The following is a 26,132-nucleotide window of genomic DNA, read 5'->3' as shown; positions in this document are numbered from 1 at the left end:
GTAAAAATTAGGGATGCACGATATATCGACCACCATATCGGTATCGGCCGATATGTGTCCATTTTTAATGTTATTGGTATCAACCCGATAAGAAAATTTGGTGGATATATTAAAGCCGATAAATAATGAATTACACTTGTACTATTGAGACACTTCAGATGCGGCACTGTTCACCATGATGGTTTTTAATTTCTTGAAATATGATTGGAATCACTTCAAAAAGGAATATACAGTTAAGTTCATGTGCAGCGCAAATCTGTCATATAGGCTACACAAATTATAACTGTGTGGTTGAGACAAGGCTTTTAATGGTGAGAATTTTGTTTTTAATCGACCAATATATCGGTAATCGGTTATTTCAAATATAAAGAATTATTGGTTATCGGTGCATCCCTTTCACAAATGCTGGCTGGCAACTTTTTAAAACGTTGGCGGGGAAAGAGTTAAATTCCTACGTCAAACAATTTTTCCCATTAGAAAAGACAATAACAGAACAAATTTACTGATTTGATTTGACTGGAATGTAAAAGGTAGAAACTTGCGGTATGTACAACAACAGATAGGCAGCCAAGTGAGTATATTATTTTCAATAAATTATTATAAAATAGAGTTCTATACTTTTTTACAATTCATTATTTTCCAAAATGTGTTCTTAAAGAAAAGAAAAAAAAGAAATCAGTCCCAGCCAAAGTCATGGCCGGTCATGTGGTAGAACTTTTTGTTGAATGGCTTGTAGAAGTCTCTCAGTCTTTGAATCACATCAGGATGGATGTTTGGGTGCGTGCGGCCTTTAGTTTTGCCGAGGCAGTGCGGTTTGCTGTTGCTCTCGGGTCTTTTGAGGCATGGGAAGCCCTTGGCGGGGTTAAAGTGAAAGTGTTTGTGCGTGACCTCCCTCCTCAGGCCCAAGAAGTGCTGCACGTGGGCCATCTCCCCGGCCGGGTCGCTGATCAGACGCTCCCCGCTCACAAACAGCAACTGGCTCATGGGGAAAAACTGCAGCCACTGCTCCAGATGCCTGGCGTACATGCCGATCTGCACTGCGCTCCACGAGGTGTCTATTACATTGGCTGTGATGTTTTTAAAAGTCAAGCTCTCGAAGGACGGGATGTCAGGTTTCTTTGAGCGGGTCTGCGTGTAGTCCGAGATCGCCCGGGTTACTGGGTCTCTGACCACAACTATCAGCTTAGTGTCCTTAGACATGGCGTGGATCCGGCCTGGAACTTCCTTGGTTACAAAGTAGCTTGGTGTCTTCTCCATAGTCAGCTGACCCTCCAGAGTTTTGGGCATTAGTTCCCTAGGAGCAGAGAGGCATGGGGTGAGTATCAAAGAAGGATTCATATACTGACAGACACGACCGATATGAAAAACAGCAGGACTGTCATGGTACACACACACACATATCTCTGTCTATTGTACAGCTAAAGATCCAAAGCTCAAAGAAGACAGTCTCAGCACCCATGGATAGTTCAGGACCATCTAATGCATATTGACCAAAAAACTGGGAAGACATTTATGCATTTTGGAGATGATCCAGAGACTCAGGAGGCGTTTACACGACAGCATTTTCAACTAAATAGGCCTTAAATTTGTATGCGTTTTGGCCGTTCATTTACACAAGAGACAGCGTTTTGGGGGCCTGAAAACTCAAGCAGAATTTGGCCATTTGTGCCACCAAATCTTTAGTTTGAACACTTAGTTTAGAAGCAAATCAATGTAATATAGTACACCTGCTTTATTCCTAAAATAAATATTTATTATCTGTGCTTCATGCAATATTTTTTAACAGGGTGCTTTGGAATAATATTTATTGTGAAAAGCAATTTACAGATTCAGTGAATATAAATAATTATAAATGAGAAAAAAAATATATAAATAAGAAAATGCCTAAAAAAATATCTCTTCATGTTTATACAACAGTTTTTTTTATAATTTTTATGCTTATTTAATTTAGCAAACATCTTGACTTTATGATATTATACACTTCTTAATTGCATTAAAAAAATGGGTACATTATTCATATTATTACTCAAACGTTATGTTACACAAGACTACTAAGAAGACAGTAAGTAGAGGGCTAATATAGACATTTACATTTATATTTATGCATTTGGCAGACGCTTTTATCCAAAGCGACTTACATTGCATTCAAGGTACACATTTTACATTTTTTGTCAATTCTTGCTTTCCCTGGGAATCGAACCCATGACCTTGGCGTTGCTAGCGCCATGCTCTACTGTTTGAGCTACAGGAAAGCTATATAGAAAGTCATATTTTCAGATTGATAACCAAACATGTGTTAATCTATTCTTGAGTTATAGGGACTGCACTTGTGTATATTATGAAGTTATATTGAGCACACAGAAGAAAAAAAAAATCTCCTTATACTGCGCTTAATCCTTATTATAGTCTTAAAATAATCCTCCTCTGTGACATCACGGCTATCTCTCAATACAGATCACTAAATAAATCACACAAAGCCTCGGAAATGTGCATAAATGACACAGCCTACTCCCTTTCCCCCAGTGTTTTATTTCATACTAGGTTTTCGCTTGTGGATGTAGATTTAATTTCACTCCCATGATACCTGAATCAGCAGTATCAGGCCAGCGGCTGTAATTGGCAAATTAGTCTTTTAACTTTAGCTAGCAAGGAGAGAATCTGAACTAGGTCAAGTGAGGTTTATGAAAGACCAGACATATGCACGATAATGCACATAAACAAACTCAGGTCAATGCAGGGTCAGGAAAGAAAGACAGAGGACAAGATATCAGTCTATGATTATCACACATTGTTGTTTTTTTAAGGGGTCATATCATGAGGAATCAAATTTCCCTTGATTCGTTTTAGATTAAAGAGTTTAAACTATGAAAACATTGTAAGTAGCAGACTTCAATACCTTCTTAAAAGCAAAGAGAACATTTATTAAATCTAAGCCACTATTTCTGCAACTTTCTGACGTCAGACAAATACATGTGAACACTTAAATCATTTGAATCACATAGTGTAATGTAATGATATACACTGTTAAATTTTTTTTTGTGTGAAATTACAGTAGATTCCAGGTTAACAACTGCATGACTTTCACAGTAATTGCACAGTAGGACTTCTCTTGTATCTAACTGCACTCTTGGAATATCATACTGTATTTCTACAGTGCATGTATGAAGATACCCAGCATGCAGAGCGGCATGAATAGATTATGCTGTGGAGTTTCTTGATTCTTGTTGGTTTTATCTGTGCTGCTGCACTTATTTTTGGTTCACTTTTAGCAATTTGTGTTGTTTATTTTGTAATGTTCAGAATTGCGTGGTATAAAGTCGCAATTGCGAGTTATAACGTCAGAATATCAAAATATAAAGTCAGAATTGCGAGTTTATCTTGCAATTCTGACTTTATATCTCACAATTCTGACTTTATAACACGCAATTGTGCATTTATACCTCGCAATTCTAAGAAAAAAAAGTCAGAATTACGAGATGTAAACTCACAATTGTGAGATAAAAAGTCGCAATTATCTTTTAAAGTGTTTTATCCTCTGGTGGAAAAAAGCTTCCACACTGTCCATCATTAGGTGATGCAAGAAAAAAAAAATTGTGTTGCAAGATGTCACATCTTTCAAAGATGAATCTCAGCAGCTGCTTTACTATTGTGAAATATCCATCTACAAACAATTAAGAATTTGAAATAAGATATTGGTAAATCTTTGTACAGAAATAACGCTAATAATAGTATAGTTTGACTAACTTAAAATTAGCCAATTAGCTTATTTTATATTCTAGCTTGTCATTGTTTTAACAAATGTTTTCATTTGTCACTTCTGACTTGACCAAATCAGAAATTTCCAAGGTCCAAGATCCCAATCAACCGGAACACTGATCACCATTATGGCGACTTCAAAACAATTACAGTACTAAACAATATAATTTCTTAAAGTGCACTCTAAAAAATGCTGGGTTAAAAATAACCCAAGTTGGGTTGAAAATGGACAAACCCAGCAATTGGGTTGTTTTAAGCAAACATTTAACCCAATTGCTGGGTTAAACAACCCAATCGCTGGGTTTAAAAACAACCCAATATTTGGGTTAGTGCATTTTCAACCCAACTTGAGTTATTTTTAACCCATTTTTAGAGTGTGGTATGGTTAAAGACAACTTTATAATGTAAATTAACAGTAAAAAAAACAACAACAGTAAATTACTGTCATTTTGCTGTTTATTAACAGTAATTCGTAAGAAAATTACCCAGCTAATTTCACTTTAAATTTCTGACTACAGTAATTTATTGTAAAATATTACTCTTTAATATTGTAAATGTAAGGTTTTTTTTGAAAGACATTAATACTTTTACTCAGCAAAGACTCAAATTGTTAAAATGTGACAGTATTCAAGACATTTATAATTTCCATTCAAATAAATGCTGTTCTTTGAACATTCTATTAATCAAATAATCCTGAAAAATTTGATTGTTCCATCACAGGAATAAAATACATTTGAAAACATAAAATAAAATTACAATATTACTGTTTTGTATAAATGTATAAATGTATAAATAAATAAATAAATAAATAAATAAATAAATAAATAAATAAATAAATAAATAAATAAATAAATAAATAAATAAATAAATAGCGAACATGAGAGACTTTCAAAAACATTTTAAAAAATCATAACCCCAAACTTTTGAACGGTATAGTTTTAAAGTAGTATTAAAGGATGTCAGGACAGCAAATGTGCATTAAAGACAAAAATAATGTAAATGTATTATATAACCAATAAATAAGGATGTTTTAAAGTCATAAAAGCAGAGCAGCCAAAAAAAAAATTCTAAAAATGGTGACAAACACTCAATTGTTCAGTGAGAAATTTTTTACAAATGTATAATAGGAGTCCTTTAAACTGTCAAACAAGATTTGTGTTTATATACAGTTTGGTCAAGCCTCTTGAAACAACATACGATTTATCTGAAGCCATTTATAGTTTTCTAGTGACAAGAGTTTTGACAGTGACAGATGTTTGAAAATAAAATTAGCCGTGGAGCTGAAAGTAGGGAAAGAAATGTTGCTGCAATGATTACGCCTGTTAATGAGGTATTTATATATAGACACATTACTAGGCAAAGACTGTTGTCTTAACCTCTCCTTCAAGACAAAGTTTAAAAGATAATATCTAAGCAATTACTGACATGAAGTGGGGAGGCGTGGAAAGGGTTTATACTGTAAGAGGAGAAGAAAGACACGTTGGTTCCTCAGTGCTTTGAGGAGTCGGGGGATGAGGGCTAATCCTGTCGGGGGGGTTGCAGTGGGCCGAGCTCATTAACCACCTACCAGAAGAAAAAAGAAAAACGCACGAGGTGCATCTTATGTAATCTTAGAAACCTTGCTATTACTCTTTGGACTCTCATCATTAATAAGGGATGTGAAAAAACATAAACCTAATGAGACATAGACGCATATGGGGGAGGGGGGCTCTGTATCTCTGCAATTACGTTCACAGTCCCTTAGATACACAAGCTGAGTCTTTTGCAGCGGCCCACAGGGATACAAAACACAACTGATCAAACTTTCCACCTGGTCCCCAAGCAAAACAGACTCGAATCAGAACCGCATGCATTATTCATACAAGCAGACAGACACAAAACGTGGCGTCTTGTTTTAGAATCTCAAAACATAAGTGCTGTTGGGAAAGGAGTTGCAAGCTTCTGCAATTTGTTCTTCTTGACAGACTGCTCAGCCTGAACGCAAAGGCTTTCCAAACATCTTAATCCAGCATGCTGTCTTACAGACAAAACTCATTACTATTAAAGGGGTCCTATGATGCCCCTTTTTACAAGATGTAAGATAAGTCTCTGATGTACCAAGAGTGTGTCTGTGAAGGTTTAGCTCAAAATACCCCACACATCATTTTTATAGCATGTTAAAATTGTCACTTTTTGAGGGTGAGCACCGCTTTTGTGTTGGTCCCTTTAAATGCAAATAAGCTGCTGCTCCCAGCCCCCTCTCTAGAAGAGGGCCGAGCTTCAAGAACTCGTGTAACCAGCTCAGATTATCTCACGTCAGAAAATGTCAGAAACTGTTCAGCCTTTTATGTTCAAACTGTAGTCGGACAATGATGAAGACTCAAAAAGAAGTGACAACATGTAGAATTCAACAGAACGTTTCTAAATGGTTAGTTGATGAATTTATGTAGCTGGTCTGGCGTTACTATCTTCAAGTAATCTTAGCATATTCTGTCATGATAATCTATAAATTGCTCATGTGGGAACTGTTGTAAAATGCCTTCAGAGCCAGAAAATATATACTCCACGAAGATAGAAAAGGTATAGTTTTGTTTAATTACGGTTATAACTCATAAATTATGTAACAGACATACAAATTGCATTTGTGTTACGTACTGTATTGCAATTAACGTTCTCAACATGGCCTAACCCCCTTTGTTGCGTATTCCCGGGTGCAGGGTTTGTGTAAATTTCAGGGTTAGTGATGTCACTAACCCGGGGAGAAGTTTGTTGTAGTCCCCACCAGCTGTTTGTTGTAGTCCTTAAAGGGTAACTAAACCCTAAACCAACTTTTTTTATTTAATGATCTGCAAGTTTGGGGCTTTATTAATGCTGTTCATTGATTCGAGTAAATGTTTTGACATTTGGGTATAAAGTGTTTTAACTCTATAAAATATGTTGTAAAACCGTCTAAGTGCTGCCCTCTTAAGGTTGAAAGGTGGCTACTGCAGTTGAATTTTCCTATTGGACGTTGTGGGTCATCGTGACGTAGGATGGTACCTCCAACGGCTCACTACCCACGCCCCTGGCACGAGCTCACCACGCCCTCAGAAATGTTTCCCCCAATCGCAAGAGGAGAACGGCTTCACTCCAGTATGAACTCTCATGTTACATGAAGTAGAAACATTATGAATGAAACTTACTTGACACTTGCTTTAACATTGTAATGAAGAAAATGCGGTTAAATAATGGAGCTGTTAGTACACGTCAGGCTTTTCTTGCGAAATTATTGCCGCCCGTCATGTGTACAGATAATTTTGATACATGAGACGCACTTTCAAACCCTGACATGCAAGTGGTTGCCACGGTAAGAAACAAGGTTGCCAAGGTTGCTGGCGTATAGTCTAACTTTTATTTGAGGAAATCTGTTTATAATAGGCTATTGGGTTTGAACTTATTGGTCCTGCGCTGCTTATTGATTCAGTTAATTTGAATGAAAATACATCGTATGTATCTGATCTATTTTTAGTGGCATTCAGTATAAGGAAATGATGTTCATAGATTAGGTCAGTTCTCTTGCGCTGCTGCTTCACTAGCATCGTCGGCATCGGGAGTTTGAGCCAGCCATTGATAAGGCTCTGGGTCTGTGTCTACAGACAATTCACCCTCCTCCACTTCAGGTGAAGGTGGGGGAGAATGACCGCTCTGTTGCAAAGCTACTGGCGTCACTCCAGTCATTCTCCATCTTTGCGACTCGCGAGTCAGACAGCTGTCAATCAATCCGTCACTGCGGGTCTCAGGTGCACACCCTCCGCTTAGTCACGCCCTCGGTTCGTCCCCTCTGTCTCTGCTGGGCTCTGCCCACTTTTCCAGCATTTTTCAAATATTGCCAGTGGGTGGAGCTCTGAGCTGGGGTTTAGTTACCCCCCCCCCTTTTTTTTTCTCCCTTTGCTATGAACGTTGAGCGTCAAAACTTTGCAGATGTTGTTTATGCTCAAACAGCAACATTACACACTAACTAAAGTTAACCACCCCTTTAAAGGAGACATAGGGATAAAGTTTGCTTCTGTTCAACAAGTGGCCAAAATAGCAGATTAGTAGGGGTGTGACGTATATTAAAATGTGACGAGATGAATCTCGTCGAGGTCTCGTGTCATCACCATGATGGAGCATGAAATTAGCATAGAATATGCCACCGCTACATTTATTACATTACGGTGTCCACCGCCTCCACTGTCATTAAGCTTTTTTATAGGAGTAAAAACCATTTAATTTAGTTGGATAATGGCCCACTTCAATTGTAAACCATTGTAAACGTCTGCCCTGCTCATCCAGCACGAGCTGCAGAGTCGCAGTTCACTCATCACATGACAAGAGTAAGGCGAGATGACTGACAAGATCATGGTGGAAGATTTGTTGCAAACAGAGTCTGATAAATGTCTTATCTTGTAGAATGTGCACTCAGCACCGCCACTCTCTATTCACAAAGTATGTGCGATTGCGAATCGAAAGCGAAAGTAAAACGCGAGCTCCCTGATGTGCGCAAATTTGGCGACATACAATAACCTGTCTCCCAATATCAAAGCTATCGTAGGCCGGGCTGTGTATTCTGTGTATCTTAGCTCTGGTCTGTTTGGTCTCTGTTTGCACTTTGGATATCAAGAGAGTTCTTTGATTATGGTTGGACTTATTGTTTGCACTTAACTAAGATTCTTTTTTAATTTATTTTTGTTATTTTTACTGTTTTTATTTCTATGATCAATTTGTGGAAAAGAGTTGAATAAGGAGGTCACACAGCCTCAGTCAGAAATTCTGTAAGCTCATAATACATGTACAGTACAATCTGAAGAGTGTGAAAATGTGAAATCATAGTCACCTTCATTTATATAGCGCTTTTTACAGTAGCCTACAGATTGTTTCAAAGCAGCTTTACAGGATAACAGGAAATTAACGCAACAAAGATTGTTTTGGCTGCACAGCAGCTCTAGAAGAATGCCATTTTCCAGCTTAAGTAAGTTGATTGATTAATTTCCGTTGTAAAAATCCTTAGTTATTAAACTTAGGGGACAATATTTTCAGCTGAAAACTTTGAATGCATTCTGGTGTAAACTTCAAAAACGTGAATATGTGAAAATGGTGACGGCATGCAAATGCATATTACGCGTTTAGTCTATAGGCATGCGCGTTTGAATGCGTTTTTGGCATGTACATACAGGGGAGAAGCCACTCATTTGAGTTTGCGGCAAAACCTTTTACAGTGCTTGTATATTGTTGTCTTACTATGCATATGATACTCAGAAAGTAGAACTGATATGACATGCATTACAGGATGATTAGTTAAAACATTTCAAAATGCACCTGCAGACTATTTTTTCAGCCATTAATTTTGTCATTGAGGATTTCTTTAAAATACTGTGTAAAAATCGTGTCACGTCTCGTTCTCGTGAACCCAATCTTGTCTCGTCTCGTGAGCCAAGTGTCTCGTCACACCCCTAATGATTAGTAAAAAAAGAAAAGCAATAAATGGGTGCGGATTCAATCGCTGTTCTTACTTGTTATTTTTGTCTTGTTTCGTCAAGATGCATTTACTAGATAAGTTAAATGGCATAAGATATCGCCTTTTCTGAAAATGTTTCAAATGGAATCAATATTATTTTTCTTACCTCATAATTAGATACTATTTTTACATAATATCTTATGTCATTTTATTTATCTAGTAAATGGATCTTGGTTTAAGAATGTTTAGATATTTGAACTGGAAACAACAAAAATTCTGTGCTTCTTATGTGAAAAAGAAGTGCACTTAATTGTATTAATCAATTGATTTCAAGTATATTATCCAAGCATACTTCATGTAGCAAGTATACTCCTATCAATGCACTACTAGTATAGCATACTTCTTCTTAGGACTACATTGGCCCACATTTTAGTGTATAAAAGAATAATTGTACCTGTACTTAAAGTGTAACTTTAGTAAACTTTGGAGTACACAACAGTATATCTAAGTTTTTCTTCAGTATTGCTATACTATACTAAAAACAAACTTGGGTATACTTTTAGTTTACTAGTTATATACTTCAAGTCCACTTTTTAGTTTATGAATGTACACATACTCTCAGTAAACTGCTGGTTTACAAGTTTTTGCAAATGCTGGTTATTTTGAGTGAATTACAAAAAGTCAATAAAGAAGTTTTGCCTGTTTAAATGCAAAACCAATATTGCTGCTAGGGTATTGTGTGTGGGTACCAGGGAGTTGCTAAGATGTTCAACGTGGTTTATAGTGCATTATGCATTTGCCAATGTACCCGTGTGCTTGATTATTGCCTCCACAATATTATGGATCCTATATGTAACTTGAGAGCCTCCATCAATGTAGCCTATACTGTATCTGCAAAAAGTGTGAAAAATCCAACCACTTACAGTACAAAAAAGTAATAGCACATCTCTCCTCAACAAACCACAAGATTTAAGCTACAATTCACATCGCACAGACATGTTTTGACAAACTCATAACACTAAGCAATTGTAATGATGCTTGCTTTAGCAAACTCTACTAATAAATGAGTTAACAGGGATTTTAACAAGCCAAGAACAGTCAAGAGGGAAACCAGACTTCTGCACAGTCCGGCATGATAAAGTGTTTACTAGCCACATTTTAAGATTAAACTGCACTCTTGGACCGGCAGAGAAATAAAGCTCTGCAGCACCACAGGGTTAAATTAGAGAGCCTGCTGTGTTAGATGGCGGTTATTACCTTGTTTTGTCTAGAGGGAAGTGAGCGGTGTCTTCTCCGGAGCTTGTTTTTGAAGAGCTCTGTAAACCTATGTTTACATTATCTGCTATCAGGTAGCACGTTCAAAGGCTGGTGTTTATGCCTTTTTAAAGTCTCTGTGCTGTTTGAAGTTCCCTCAGGATAGTTTGAGATGCTGAGAAGATGGTCGTCATAGAACAGCACTTTGCAGCAGGGATCTGCACTGTTTAATGAGTTGCTTTCTGCTTATGCAACTGTTGAGTGGGGTTTCTTAATGTTTTGATTTTTTTAGTCACAGCCTTGATAGTACACCTAATACTTATGTTTATGTTAGATGATAATGTTTATGGTGTCGTCTGTATGTAAATCAACTTCTTTGAAGATTTTTTTGGGTGTAGAATGTGATTCTTTCAAGATTATTCATTCTTTGAGCTTCATACATGTGCCTACTGGGAGAATATACACTACCACTCAAAGGTTTGGGGTCAGTAAGTTTTTTATTATTATTATTATTCAGAAAGGATGCATTCAATTGATCAAAAGTGACAGTAAAGACATTTATAGTGTTTTAAAATATTTCTATTTCAAATAAATACACTGTTCTTTTGAACTTTCTATTCATGAAATAATCATGAAAAAAGTGTATCATGGTTTCCACATTGATAATAATCGTAAATGTTTCTTGAGCATCAAATTATCATACACCATATTGCCAACAGTTTTGGGACGCCTGCCTTTACATGCGCATGAACTTTAATGACATCCCATTCTTAATCCGTAGGATTTAATATGGAGTTGGCCCACCCTTTGCAGCTTTAACAGCTTCAACTCTTCTGGGAAGGCTTTCCACAAGGTTTAGGAGTGTGTTTATGGGAATCTTTGACCATTCTTCTAGAAGCACATTTTTGAGGTCAGGCACTGATGTTGGACGAGAAGGCCTGGTTCGCAGTCTCCACTCTAATTCATCCCAAAGGTGTTCTATCGGGTTGAGGTCAGGACTCTGTGCAGGCCAGTCAAGTTCCTTCACACCAAACTGGTGTGCAGTCATGTTGGAAAAGGGGCCATTCCCAAACTGTTCCCACAGAATTTGGAGCATGACATTGTCCAAAATGTCTTGGTATGCTGAACATTAAGAGTTCCTTTCACTGAAAAACAACCCCACAGCATAATCCCCCCTCCACCAAACTTTACACTTGGCACAATGCAGTCAGGCAAGTACGGTTTTCCTGGCAACTGCCAAACCCAGACACGTCCATTGGATTGCCAGACAGAGAAGTGTGATTTAGTGTGACTCCAGAGAACACGTCTCCACTGCTCTAGAGTCCAGTGGCAGCATACTTTACAGCACTGCATCTGACGCTTTGCATTGCACTTGATGATGTAAGGCTTGGATGCAGCTGCACGGCCATGGAAACCCATCACATGAAGCTCTCTACGCACTGTTCTTGAGCTAATCTGAAGGCCACAAGAAGTTTGGAGGTCTGTAGCTATTAACTCTGCAGAAAGTTGGTGACTTCTGTGCACTGTGCACCTCAGCATGTGCTGACTCCGCTCTGTGATTTTACGAGGCCTACCACTCCGTGGCTGAGTTGCTGTTGTTTCCAATTTCTTCCACTTTGTTATAATACCACTAACAGTTGACCATGGAATATTTCGAAGGGAGGAAATTTCTAAATATTGCACAGGTGGAAACCTATCACGGTACCACGCTTGAATTAACTGAGCCCCTGAGAGCGACCCATTCTTTCACAAATGTTTGTAGAAGCGTCTGCATGCCTAGGTGCTTGATTTTATACACCTGTGGACATGGAAGTGATTGGACACCTGAATACAATGATTTGGAGGGGTGTCCCAATACTTTTGGCAATATAGTGTATATATTATATATTTACAAACTTGTAAGTTAGATGCGATTAATCAAGATTAATCAAATTGACGCAATAGTTATAATTTAAATAAACATATGAAGACTTCAGATGCAAAAGCTTCTAAGTCCGTCTGATATTTTTCTTTAAAGCTACACTGTGTGATATTTTCCCCCATCTAGCGGTGAAAAGGAATATAACCATCCAGTGAATATTAGTTTCTGTTCCTCTCAATTCCGATTTCGTTTTAACTCCTACGGTGGCCAATTTAGTCCAAGATTAACATGGCTTTCAGTTCGACCTCGTCCACATTCGACACGGTGCCATTTAGTGTTAAAACGCGAAAGGCGAAGCTTGAATTTATGGGTATGTCCCTCTTTGGCTAATGTACTTTCAAGACATGCAACATTCAATGCAACATGGCGACCGGCATTCGGACCCCTCACCCGTATGCATTTTCAATGGCATATTATAAACTTACGAGAATACTTTATTACTTAAAAGAAGTGAATATACATTAATGAGAACGTATATTTTTGAAAGAACTAAGTGTTTTTAGCTAAGAATAAACTAAAAAAGTTACACAGTGTAGCTTTAAAATTAGCATTTTTGTCCGGCTCCTATGCATAGGTTTCCACCTAAGTACTGGTACTTCTTAATGGGCTGAGGCTGGGATTTAGCGGGTTTGAAGTAAAAGTATTTGATGAACGTATACTATGTGCAGAGAGCATTCACTAAGTATTGTTATCTCATTTTTGACTGAGATGGCTTTTAGAGGCTTTTGCATTGGAAGTCTTCATATATAAAACATCTCACTAATGATTGCTGTCTAAGGTAGAATAAATCATAGAAGTGTTTGGTGTGTGTGATTTCTGACACTGAAGACAGGAGTAATCAAAGGAATAAATTACATTTAATAAAATAGAAAAACAGTTATTTATTAAAAGCTAACCCTGACTCACCTGTATTTCACTGTGCAGCACTCATAGAAGGACATTAGTTTGTTTGTTACATGCCATATCTTCTAATTTGCTTAATATAATATAATTTAAATACAAATTTGTGTCCTTGTTACACCTGGAGTGTTTGCAAGCCCTTTTAGTCATGATTTTTAAAATGGAGCACAGCACCTCGTATATCCTACCCACCTGTTCTCAAGCAAAATAAGCACTTGGCATAGGTCATTTTAAGAGAGCAGAGACACAACCTGGGAAAGAATTCTTCTGGTAACGTCACTTTGTCAAAAAACCCCAAGAGGTTACAAGAAGTGGTGGTATGCAGCTACTTCAAATAATCTGACAGAGTTTCTGTGGGATACGTTCCAGACCCGCATCAAAGCACAAGCTGGGGGGGCCGTGGGTCCTTTCATGACTAAAGTATGACGTCTTATCATTTGTGCGCTCTCATCAACTAAGCTAGAGTATTTCTGTCTGCAGATAAAACAGTATTTATTCTTATATTTTTGTCTCCAGATAGACAACAAAAATAGGAGAAATAAAATTATTTTATAAAATAATTTGAAACAGTGAAATTCCACTTACTTTACCATTACTTTAATGTCTTTCTATTAAAACAACAGCTAAAAAAGTCTTTGTATTGTCACACATTGAGCGATCCATGCTTGGATTTATTACAGTTCATCACTGAGAAGGTTTGATGGCAGATTTAGTCGCAAAAACAGCACAGGCTTGTGAGTCATTATAATGCAGCACACTTGTTTATTGGTGTTTTCCGATCATCCGCGCGTGCGAGAGAGAGCTCGCGTGCACATGGTTGCCAGATTGCAAATTTGACGTAAAACACTGTTTGTCTAACTAGACTCATGAAACGCGTTTATGGCATGTGATGTTTGCGCGAGCAGGTGCGCGGAGGTATGGAAATACATATGTTGACAAGCACATAGGACATCCTATCATTGCATTCGGACCAAATGCAATTACATTGACTAACATTTTTGGTCCCGAGACTTCCACAGAAGATATACAGTATGTAATTTTTTTATAAGGGGTCATGAACTGGCTTTTTGTATTATTTTTATACTGTTGTCTGAGGTCTACTTGTGATGTTTGCGTGGTTTTTACATTCAAAAACATCATAATGAATAAGTAATAGGCTATTTTCTGCCATGGTTTTGAGCCTCTCTCAAGACACGCTGGGTTTTGATGGGCGTGCCGCACTTAAGACTTGGAAGTAAACGCCCACGGCTAGGATTGGATAAGATTTGCATATTTAATGAGCTTCGGCTCCCCGGTGAGTACGCGTGAGGCATTGTTTTGAAAGCGGCAACCGGAATGATTCGTCCCTCAAGCTCGCAAAATGTCTTTATCAAACAAACACAATGATTTATCTCTCATCCACCCGCGATTAATATGAATGTTATTTTACATTACTTGGCCCGCCCGGTCAGTGGATATAAGCGCAAACCATGCATAACACACACACACAGGTATGTTGCAGACAGCAAAAACTTCTGCGATTTTATTTTTCCTTCAAATATCAAGTCAAGAGAGTGAACAACGCACATCCCTGGGACGTTGGGCTTTGCGAGCCCTGTGACAGTGGTAAGTTATGTTTAGTTAGACACGATGTAACATTGTATATGATCTGTCACAATGCAATACTATCACATATTTTAAAAAATTTACTCGCATTAGTGTGTTGCTTCATTCGCTCATGTAATCTCATCCTGTCTGCAAATCCAGTCTCTTGTTTACAGACGAATCCGGTGAAATGAACATACGTGCAATGTCTTTCCCGCGTGAGCTGGATCTTCAATAAAAATAAAGTTCAACCACACATTTCCAATATTAGAATCCGAAGGAAGCTTTTGCAGCAACTGTGTTCTTCCACAACCAGGCACGGAGCAATATCTTGCTATCTTCGGCATGTTTATTGCTCGGTGTCGAGATCCGTTTTGCTCCACGAGTCGATGGGCGGGGCTACAGAACCAGGCTTTCTTCTTCTTCTGTGGAGGCGGCGTTTCTGCATTCTATGATGTCAATGGTCGACATATTCTGAGATCGAGCGTTTTCTGGGCCTGGTGTCAATAAAAGCTTTTCTTTGACTAACAAGGAATTTTTCAGCTCTGAATCTTCCAGGATATTCTTATATCACGATTGACTTTTATATATCAAAGGCTCAAGGGAAAGTTGATTTCTCAATTCATCACCCCTTTAATATTTAGGCCATGTCTATTATTGATTGCTATCAGGATGTGAAGAGAGTTTCAACCAGAATAACAAAAAGTGTTTATGAAAAAAATTGCCTACCCTACCTTTTAACTATGAGATGTTGACTTTCCTTTCTGATTTTATGCAGTTGGGGAAGCAGATGTTGCAGGTATCAGGGTGAATTAAAAAAAAAAATTTCACTATGAAATCATGGATTATTGCAGTATTTATTATTTTAATAGAGGCCAGCTAGCAAGAGATGTACAAGTAAACCTTACTCCCCAGGCCTCAAGAGGCGCATTAGCAACTCTAGACTCTAGAGGCTGTGGTTTTTAGGATCCTTGTTAGCGTGCCCCCCTCCCATGCCGGAAACGCAGACTCGGAGCAGTGCCAGTAGAACCAGAGGGGTTACATTGGTGCCGTGACCCGGTGGGAGTGATGTTTAGGGGGGTGAGTGTAACGGAGGACAGCTAGTAAGAGCCATGGAGGTAAACCTCACTCCCCTGATCTCAAGAGGCACACTAGCGACTGGCGCTATAGAGCCTGAAGTCTTTAGCGTCCTTGGTAGCGTGCCCACCTCCCACACTGGAGACAACGGCTCGGATAAGGGAGAGTAGAACCGGAGGGGTTACACACAGTGTTTGTTTTTGCTTTTTTTATTAATGTGCCTTCGTAATCTTTAATCAAAAAATGTAATCACTAAAATCTACTTTGTAGGAGTACATACAAAACACTCCAAAATACATTGGTTATAGGTCTGCCTTGCCCTCAGCAGGTAGCATCATAGACATACTTCCAATAAAAATGGACTATTTTACACAATATTTGTATGTGCTGTGTATTTGTATATAAATTAGAGTATTAACCTTTACAACTTTAGGCCTACTTATGAGGTTCCATTTCAGTCATTTATTTAGGCAGCAGACAGGAAGGCAGCTAAAAAATTGGGTTTTCAACAGAGCTCTACTTTCCCTTAATGTGCCAGGGAAGAGAAGAGCCAAGGGTTTATAAATTATTATAAGCAACTGGCTTTTCACACAGAAGAAATCCATCATTCTCTTCAATCCAGCCTTACCATCCCACACAAAGGCTAGCAGCAATTTTATCAGTAAACACAACAGCAACATCATTCAAGACTGAGGAAAAGTTACGTGCATGTTTTAAGAATACCCTCATTCTGCTCCTCTCAGGGCTTTTTTTGAGGGAGATCCTGCTGTGTTTCTCAAAAAGCACTTTCACCCTCTGAGTACATTTGCATACAAAGTGAAGAAAGAAACAACACAATTCACTCTAATTGCCTGCTCTTTCTCACTGGGGTTAATGCAGAACCTCAGGGGTTCAGCAGATCCTCTTTTGAAACATTCAGCATCTCACTCAATAGACTCACTTTCAATTTACTGCCAGCATCTGCCATCCACAAACAAGCTACTCCTTGTAACTCTATCATTGCTTTGGAGTCAATAAGTAATATGACTGCACCCGATAACTTTTCTCCATGTCCTTTTCTTAATCATCTCAAAGGGACAGTGGTGTAATCTTGACCAACATGCCATTTTTACCATTAAAATACATTTAAATTGCCATGGTAATGCCACAATATTCTTAAAAGTATCAAATACGAACATGTTATATCAATATGGTAATTTAGTACAATTGTAAGTAATATAGTACCATGCCATTAACCCTATAAAGTCTACAGTGAGACACAAATTTCTATAGCCTCTAAATTATCAATAGGATAAAAACTTTGTTGAAAAACCGTCTGTCAAGTAAAAGGCTTTTTTGTATAATTGTAAAAATGTGCCCCTTCAGGTCATGATACACGTGTCTTTTTTTTGTGAAATCTTAATTGATTTTATAAACGAAACATAAAAAAATAACTTTTATATTTTAAGTAAAATTTCAAGATGAACATTTACTGGACAGAGGCAACCATTTTGATGTAATTTTTTTATCATGTTGTCTTTGTAACGCTGTAATTATACATTTAAGTACTGAGTAATATTAAGTAACTACATGTACTTACTATAGGGTTTGGTTTAGGGTTAGTTGCACTTAATTATGCATAATTTATAGTTATCACTATAGTAACTACATGTAACATATGTAACAATGACACTGTAAAATAAAGTGTTACCAAAAAATCATGTTAAAATGCGAGTATCAAATATGATACATCCTTTTTAAAAAATTCCTTAATTGATTTTTTTATTTTATATATATATTTTTATTTTCTTTCAATCGTCATTGTGTTGCATTGCATTATATGTTTTGCCAACACAATAAAAACTACAGAGCTTTGATCACAAAACTAAGCATTTAAATATCATCTTCAAATATTATTGGGAGATATGGAGTGGCAACTGATAATTATATATTATTTATTTATATTTAGGATTATATATATATATATATATATATATATATATATATAAGTATCTGCTTTACTTTTATACTATCTTACTTATATAAAATATCAGCATCTGCACCAAATTTAATATTTTTACTCAGTTTCGTCCTCTGTTTTTTCCTCATCATGCACAAGCTCCATATTCTCGCTATATAACAGGCATACAATCCTGAAGTATCAAATATAATACTCAACAAAACACATATGTAGATTTTTTTTCTTTTTAGAATTTAATATTGTGTCTAAAAGTTCAATAAACTGCTCAATAAACTAATACTTTTATGTAGGGCTTTACAGGGTTAATATTTTAAGAGTTAACTGGGAAAGAAAAATCAGATTAAGGGGTAAAATTAGGAACAAAATCATAAACATCCACGAAATGAATGGCCTGTTTATTGAATTCATCAGCCCACTGTTTCTTCAAAAGCCTGGTAAGAAAAGTCCCGCTGCATGTACAGTTATAAAGCCCTGCTGTGCTCAGTCACCCTTCTGAACGCCTCCTGCAGGGAGCGCATGGACGCCTCCTCTGTGTTGGACTAACAGTGCAGCAGAGCTCAATACCTCCACTGGAGACTTGGCCACCTGGCTGCATGCTTCTCTCTCCATGTTTCTGCTTCACAATTAGTCTATGGACTCCCGGGATAAAGGGACTCATCCTGCTCTTTGCCTCTTCCTTGTATTCCCACTGTGCATCAATACTGAAGGAACTGAGTCTTCAGATTCCTCCACAGAAGTGTAGCAGCGTGAACAATTAAAAGCTTTGGGGTGCATTTTCCTTTGCTAAAATTTCCAACAGAATTTGTCAGCATTTCATTTAGTCTTTGTTGATGTTTATATAAAACAAACTGCACAGTTTGATTATTAGTTGGAACTGTGATTGGCCACTGTCAATCAGATGGTCTAAGGTGATTCTAGGCCAAACTCACTAGCAAAATGGACAAATGTATTGTTGACAGTCAAAATTCTGTATGACTCTTAAAAAACAGTTCTTTATGGTCATTGATGGTTCCATTAAAAATCTTTAACACCCATGGACTCTTTCCATTATGGTTCTTTATAGTGGAAAAATGTCTTTAGCGACCCGGATCTATGGATATCTACCTGTCGCGATAATATAAAACTCTCCTGCTATTAGAGTGACAATTGCAGAAGAATAAAATAAAGCATATTTTGTTATCTTTTGGAGATTGTAAGGGTTCAGTTTGAGCAGATGTTTTACACCATCATCACTGTCCTCGTCAGAGCTCATTTTCCAGTACATTCAGCATCTGCCTCATATTCACCATCTCAAACATATTCTCAAAACTATCATTTTCAACATCTTCAAAATCAATATTTCGAGCGCTGACAGCTTCTTCACCAGATCCAGCATCAAGTGACAGTGACAGTAATATTTGATTGTGTTCAGTTCTTGCTCTGCAGTAAATCTCTGAGGCATTTCAAGTTTTGCTGATGATTCTTCCTATTCTTTTGTTTTCAGCCTGCGGTAACTGTGAGTGAAACGTCACTTAATCATTGTGTATCAGACATTGCCACCTTGTGGAATAAAGGTGAATTGCACTTATTCAGTCATCAAAGATTCGGTTATTGTTGTGCAGAAAAAAGTACACTGTTGCACTCCTCAGGTCGTTAGCGACCCTATACAATTTTTAAAAAATGAATGGGAAAACAGGTATTCTTTTATAATTTTATGATTTTTTTTTGTGCTTGTTATATTGTTTATAATGAATTGATTGAGGAATACTAAGAAGCTTGATGTCTAACTTCAAAAAAATGAATGAAGACTAGGGTAGTGAATGACATCCCGGGTCACTAAAGATACTAAAGAGATATGCGTTTAAGGGGTTAAGAACTCTTCACTGTAACAAATTTCTATAGTTTTTACTGTAGAACCTGTATACAGCATGTTGCTGTAGATCTGCAAAGCATCATGGTCTTTTTTCAACTGCGGGTAAATTCTACAGTAATTTTTTTTCCCCTGTGAATCACAATACAGCAATTTCTAGAAGATTTTTTTTCAGCCAAGGAAAGCTACGAGATTTCCCACTTTCATCTGAATTTTTACTTCAGAAAGGTAACATAATTTATTTCCAAAGTTTACTCTTGTAAAGTCACCTGTTTGTTCAACTTTAAGAGTGCAATGAGAGAGAAAAGAGTAATGAGCAGCACACTTCCTAGTAAACTCGTCTCATGTTGTGTGTGCATTTTATAATTTTATTACCACAAATATATATTTCTGTATGATTTCGATATATTTTCTAGTCTGGCAACATTTGATAACGTCATTAGTTTATAGAAGGATAGCATTGTTAAATAAAAATTAAATTGGAATTGTGTATGTGATCTCTTTTGGTGCAGATACGTCACATAATATGATCACTTTTTTTTCCTGTCACCACTTGCGCGTGAGGCAGTGAGCCAAGCCTGCCGACTCTCGACGGTCTCGAGCTGGAAGAAAACGCAGCTGAGGTACGGTAGGCCTAAGACAACCTATTTTTCATAGTGATTCATCATGATTTTTCTGAACGTAAACCCCCAGAAACGAGATTGGTGAAATGCTATTCAAACTTGTGGGAGCATGGCATGGGCTATAGGCTACTGTATTAAGATTTGTCTTATCCGGCAACATTACATTTTTAACGTCTTTAATTTGATTAAAGTGTAACGTTAGCATTGTGAAATGACATTCATTTAAAATGGTGTAATTTTTTGTATTTATTGGCGCGGTAGCCGTTTAATAATCTCTCGTTTTTTTCTCTTGCTTGCTGTTGCCGCCTGAGGAATCAGACATTGAAGTTAAGTGGGCCGAGAAAACGCAGCTAGAGGTAGTATCTGTTAAGCTACGTTACTTAACATATTTTTAATAATTTCATGATTTTTCTGAACTTCATTGCCTTCAAGCTGCAGAAACTATAACGTTAGATTGTTAATAGCCTAATTTGAAGTGCCATTCTCGACTTTTGGGAGCATATATTGTATTAATATTTGTCTTATCTGGCGAAATTACATTTATAACGTCTTTTATTTGATTAATTCAAAGGTCCAGATTAGCAGACGAACTGGGAAGGTGGTCCAAAAAAAAAAAAAAACAGAGTGCCTCAATCCACACGTGGCATCATTCATCAGGGACTTCATTGAGTATGACTGGCAGAACAACTAATAGGTGAGACTTTTAATTGTTACCTTGAATAACTGGAAGCCAGTTTGGGTGGGTAGTTGGTGGTTGAAAGTCAGGGGTGGCCCGCAACTTGTCTATTAAAGGGATAGTTCACTTTAAAATTTACTCTCAAGTTGTTTCAAACCTGTATGAATTTCTTTCTTCTGCTGACCACAAAAGAGGATATTTTGAAGAATGTCAGTAACCAAACAGTTAACTGGAGCCAGTGACTTCCATAGTAGGGAGGAAAAAAAATACTATGGAAGTCACTGGCTCTAGTTATCTGTTTGGTTACTGACATTCTTCAAAATATCCTATTTTGTGTTCAGCAGAAGAAAGAAATTCATACAGGTTCGAAACAACTTGAGGTTGAGTATATGATAATAGCATTTTCATTTTAAAGTGAACTATCCCTTTAGGCCTGCCAAGCATAATTTTCAAATCATGCAGTTTTACAGCGTCAACACAAGGTGATTCAACAACACTGACATGAAAAACAGGAGGAACATTGTGTGACAACACCAGCCAGTTAGAATACTTTTCCATTCACTGTTGTATCACTAACTGTAAACATGGTATTGTGGCAGAAATGTGGGATATTCGTGTACAATTTTATATTATTATTCATGTAGACAGTTATTAAATATTAAAGTAATGGCAAATGACAGAAACCAATACTGTCTAATAAGAGTCGAGTTGCAACTCCATAAGAATATTTACATTTTATCTTTTAAAAATAGGTTGTTATTTTTTACAGATGTTACAGTTTGTGTTAACGAAAATAAATTTACATTTTACATCTTTATTCAAGCTATAAAACATATCAGCCCCGGGGGATGCTACTCCACAAACCACCAACAAAGCATATAAAAAATACTACAATTTATTTAAAACTTTTATGTATATGTCATCAACCCATCTGTCTTGCTTTAAACTTTTACATTAATAATGAATTACTTCCTCTACAGGGTAGAAGACTCCAGCCCAGGAAGTCCAGGTCAAGTTTTAAAAGAATAATAGTTATGAAAAAAAAAAAAAACTTATTGGAGAAAAACAATATTCAGGTTTGAAATCCTGCTGTTTTTAAAGGGATAGTTCACCCAAAAATGAAAATTGTGTCATCATTTACTCACCCTCAACCTGTATGAATTTCTGTCTTCTGCTGAACACAAAGAAAGATATTTTGAAGAATGTCGGTAACCAGACAGTTGATGGGTCCCATTGACTTCCATAGTATTTTTTTTTCCTACTATGGAAGTCAATGGGGTTCATCAACTGTCTGGTTACAGACATTCTTCAAAATATCTTTCTTTGTGTTCAGCAGAAGAAAGAAATTCATACAGGTTGAGGGTGAGTAAAGGATGACACAATTTAAATTTTTGGGTGAACTATCCCTTTGAATCATTTAATTTTTATAGATTTGTAATTTTACTCAAACATTTGAATACATATTGATTGTTTTGTTTGCTCAGAAAAGTGTTGAAATGAAATGAATTATTCACAGAGAAATGTTAACTTATTGAAAAAAATGTATGTTCAGAAAATATATAGGTTTGAAATCCTGCTGTTTTTAAATCATAACATTTTTATACATTTGTAATTTTATCCAAACATTTAAATAAATATTGATTGTTTTGTTTGTTCAGAAAAATGTTTTTTGTATGTTCAGAAAAGTGATGAAATTAAATGTTCACAGAAAAATTGTAACATTGAAAAAAATGATGCTATACTATTTTTATTTTATGAATTTTTTTAATTAAAAGTGAGAAAATAAATGTCATTTGTGACTGTCTTTATTTTACAGTACACAAAATTAATGCAGTAATCCCCATTACAGTAGTAGTTATGCAATACAGTACTGTGATTATTACTGTAAAAAAATGTACAGTAATTTTAAAGTTACTGCGATTACATTTACAGTAAGAATACTGTGAAATGAAATACAGCAACTTACTAGCTAATTGCTGCCAGCAAGTTGCTGTATTTTTCACAGTATTCTTTTTACAGTGTTTATTGAAAGGTTCTTCAGGAAACCAAAACTTCTTCTATGGCATCACTGTGAAAACCACAATTTGAAACCTTTATTTTTAAGAGTGTTTGTAAGACAACAACTGTCCAATCCAACCTTCTGTGACTGTGTCAGTTTTATACTACAACTCAGAAAGTCAAACTTAATGTAAAACCACAGAAGGAAAAACAGTTAATTTGATCTGTTTTCACAATCTTCTGGTAAAAGAATAAAAATACTAGGAATCAAGGGTGAGGGTCAAACCTCCAGGGATTGATAATGTTGTGCAAGTGCACCTGACTATGAAGGGGTGTTACACAAGCACAGAGCATAATGTTTATTTAGTCTATGTTTGTCTTGAGTCATTCCAGCATTTTATCTAGTTCACAGTTACCACACTACACTGTGTTGGAAACAATTAATTCCCACATGTCCAACATAACAGTGCGGGTGACTAAATATATATGTTCGCACTCAACACGTTTCCTTTTCTCTCTTTTGTTTAATGTTTTATTCATTTAATGTATCCTATATCATTCCCATCAACAGTCGTTCTGTTTGTTATACGTAAAATGTAATAACCACCAGTTATTTAGAGACAACTCTCTAAATCCTTTATGCAAAACAGGGTCAGGTGCCTTTAACTACTTTGTACTTACATCAAAAATGTAATTGTTAGGTATAATGTACTTAGTGCATGTCATTATTTATCACTTATTACATTTATTTAAGTACAATGTAAAAACATTTATGCACAACATTGTAAGAAATTATGGTAACACTTTATTTTACAGTGTCCTTGTTACATATGTTACCGCATAGTAGTAAATTATGCACATTTACATACCCTCAACCAAACCCTAATCCTACCCTAAGTAAGTAGGTATATTACTCATAACTTAAATGTATAATTTTACTATAACAATGACACCTTCAAATAAAGTGTGACCCCAATTATTAATTTGAATGTTATTACTTAGTTAAAGTCACTTAATACAAAGTGGGACCCAAAACATGGTAAAACATAGTAATAACTGAAGTCATTGTATAGCCTACTTTTGAGGTCTTTGTAAGGTTTTGGATAGTAGCCTAATGACTCAAATGGTACTACATCCATCAGAAGGAACTAATTATTTGGAACAGTATTCTAAAGTGAAGATCACTAGTAATAACTCAAGTGTTACCAAATCCATCTGAAGGCAAGTATCCAACATGTAAAGTTTACAATGACTTCAGTCAATATTAAAGGAGTTATCATGCTTCACTTTAGAATATTGTTCCAAAAAAAAAGTCAAATAAAATGAAGGATTTGGTATTTTCGTGTCATTCATAGTGGCTTATCGTGATCTTCATTTTAGAATTCATTATGCATTATGCATTACTCACATTAATTATGAACCTCTATATAGTAGTTCTTAGTAGTCCTCTGGGAGGTATGAAAAAAAAACAATATAACTGATTAGCTAATCGTGAACTATACCTCATTCAACTGAGCACTATACTAACTAATCCATTAATCAGAGCTTCTTGTTAGTTAATAGCAGTCACTAGAATGTTCATGTTATTCATTTGTTCCTGTGTAGTAGCCTAGGCTAATGACGGAACTATTCTATGTTTTTTTTTTTTAACACAGCATTAGTAAAACCTGTGATTCCAGCCTGGAAAACCAGGAAAATGTGTAAAAACTTAATTTTCTTGAACTTTTCTTAAACAAGAAATTGCCTTTTGTGAGTGCAATGAAATTAAAACTCATGGAAATGTGTTCCATCCTTTACAGCGGAGATACAAAAAATATCAATTGTAGCCTATTTAAAATTGTATAACTTGCAATCTAACTTGTGATTACAGAACAGTTTGAAACGTCGAAACCTATATAAATATGTTTTTTTTATTTTTTAAATAAACATTTTTGAGAACCGTCGTCCAACATTAATTGGTTTTCTTTACAAGCCTTAGTAATATTTCGCACAATTACTATAATGGCAGGTTTATGTGTCACTACTGGACTGGTATGAATATGATCCACATAATTCCCCGGTCGTAATCCGCTTTTATCCTGTAAAACGCAAGTGTGAGTGACAGCGTGTTGTGGATAGCCGTACCTGTACCACTCGAGCCCCTTCTCGTAGTTGCGATCGAAAAAGTGCGGCTCCGCTCCCACCGCGCGGATATCAGGATGGAGGCGCAGGAACTCGAGCAGCGCGCGTGTCCCGCCCTTCTTCACCCCTATTATAATCGCTTGGGGCAACTTTTTGGTCTCGGAGCCGTTCAGGGCACCTGCCACTCCCGAGTCCTCCTCATAAGCGACATCGCCCCTATTTTCATCCCAGCCATCTCCTCTGCTGTCAGCATCACTCTCGTTGTTCAATAAGTCCCTGGACTGGCTTTTGAGGAACATCTCCTGCTCTTGTTTCTGGAGGGGTCTGGGTGGTCTCCCTCTGCTCCTCTCTTCCATCATGAAGGTCGGTGTGGTGGAGCAGGAGCCCACGCAGCAGTACAGCATGTACACCCACAAGGACAGCATGATGCAGAACACGAAAAGTTTATTTTTCACCGGCTGAGTAGAGTGACAGAGCAGACTATATTCCATAGGGCATATTGGCAAAGTTACTTGTTCCTCCGCATAAGTCCCTGTAACATGCAGGCATGTCCGCGGGAGAGGAAAAATAAGAGCATGAGTCGTCGGCAGATGTTGAATTCATCTCATGTTGGTGCCTGGAAAGTGCCGGAGATGTAGGAAGTCACATCTGTTACACTGGCACGAGCGCGTGTTGTTCGCGCATTACTCCATCGCCTCCCACTGGTTCATGTCATCTGAGTGAACGAAGGGCCATGCGCTCTATTTAAAGGAGGGGGGCGTGTGATTGGCAGCGGGATTGACCAATCGGAGCACACGCCCAAGCCCTTAAGTAGTTTTTTTATCTTCTAATTTTAACGAGTACTGCGTCTTTGCTTTGTCATCTTCACGTAGATTTAGGATATTTTTGAAAACAAATGTCATTGTACAAACATAAAGCTATTGAATATTCCAACCAGTAATGCTCAGGAAAATAGTGG

The 26,132-nt window shown here is 36.9% G+C and overlaps 1 protein-coding gene across 1 annotated transcript; it reads right to left on the bottom strand.

The window, feature by feature from the left end:
* hs3st3b1a (heparan sulfate (glucosamine) 3-O-sulfotransferase 3B1a) lies at positions 1-25,891 on the bottom strand. Its single transcript, XM_079823284.1, has 2 exons — positions 25,178-25,891; positions 1-1,294 (listed from the first exon to the last, which is right to left on the bottom strand). Exons 1-2 carry the CDS (start codon positions 25,663-25,665, stop codon positions 676-678), a joined length of 1,107 nt encoding a protein of 368 aa, XP_079679410.1. The 5' UTR covers positions 25,666-25,891; the 3' UTR covers positions 1-675.
* Positions 25,892-26,132: the final 241 nt, after the last annotated feature.

The sequence above is a fragment of the Gobio gobio genome, assembly GCF_949357685.1.
Source record: "Gobio gobio genome assembly, chromosome: 1".
Lineage (NCBI taxonomy): Eukaryota > Metazoa > Chordata > Actinopteri > Cypriniformes > Gobionidae > Gobio > Gobio gobio.
The sequence above is the reverse complement of the archived record's forward strand: the minus strand, read 5'-3'. Positions and strand labels throughout refer to the sequence as shown.

Bases quoted from the DNA above. Each gene is read 5' to 3' on its own strand.
- hs3st3b1a (XM_079823284.1), bottom strand. From the start codon at position 25,665: ATGGAATATAGTCTGCTCTGTCACTCTACTCAGCCGGTGAAAAATAAA. The intron at 1,295-25,177 runs GTACGGCTATCC...CTCTGCTCCTAG, and splicing joins AAGGGGCTCGAGTGGTACAG to GGAACTAATGCCCAAAACTC.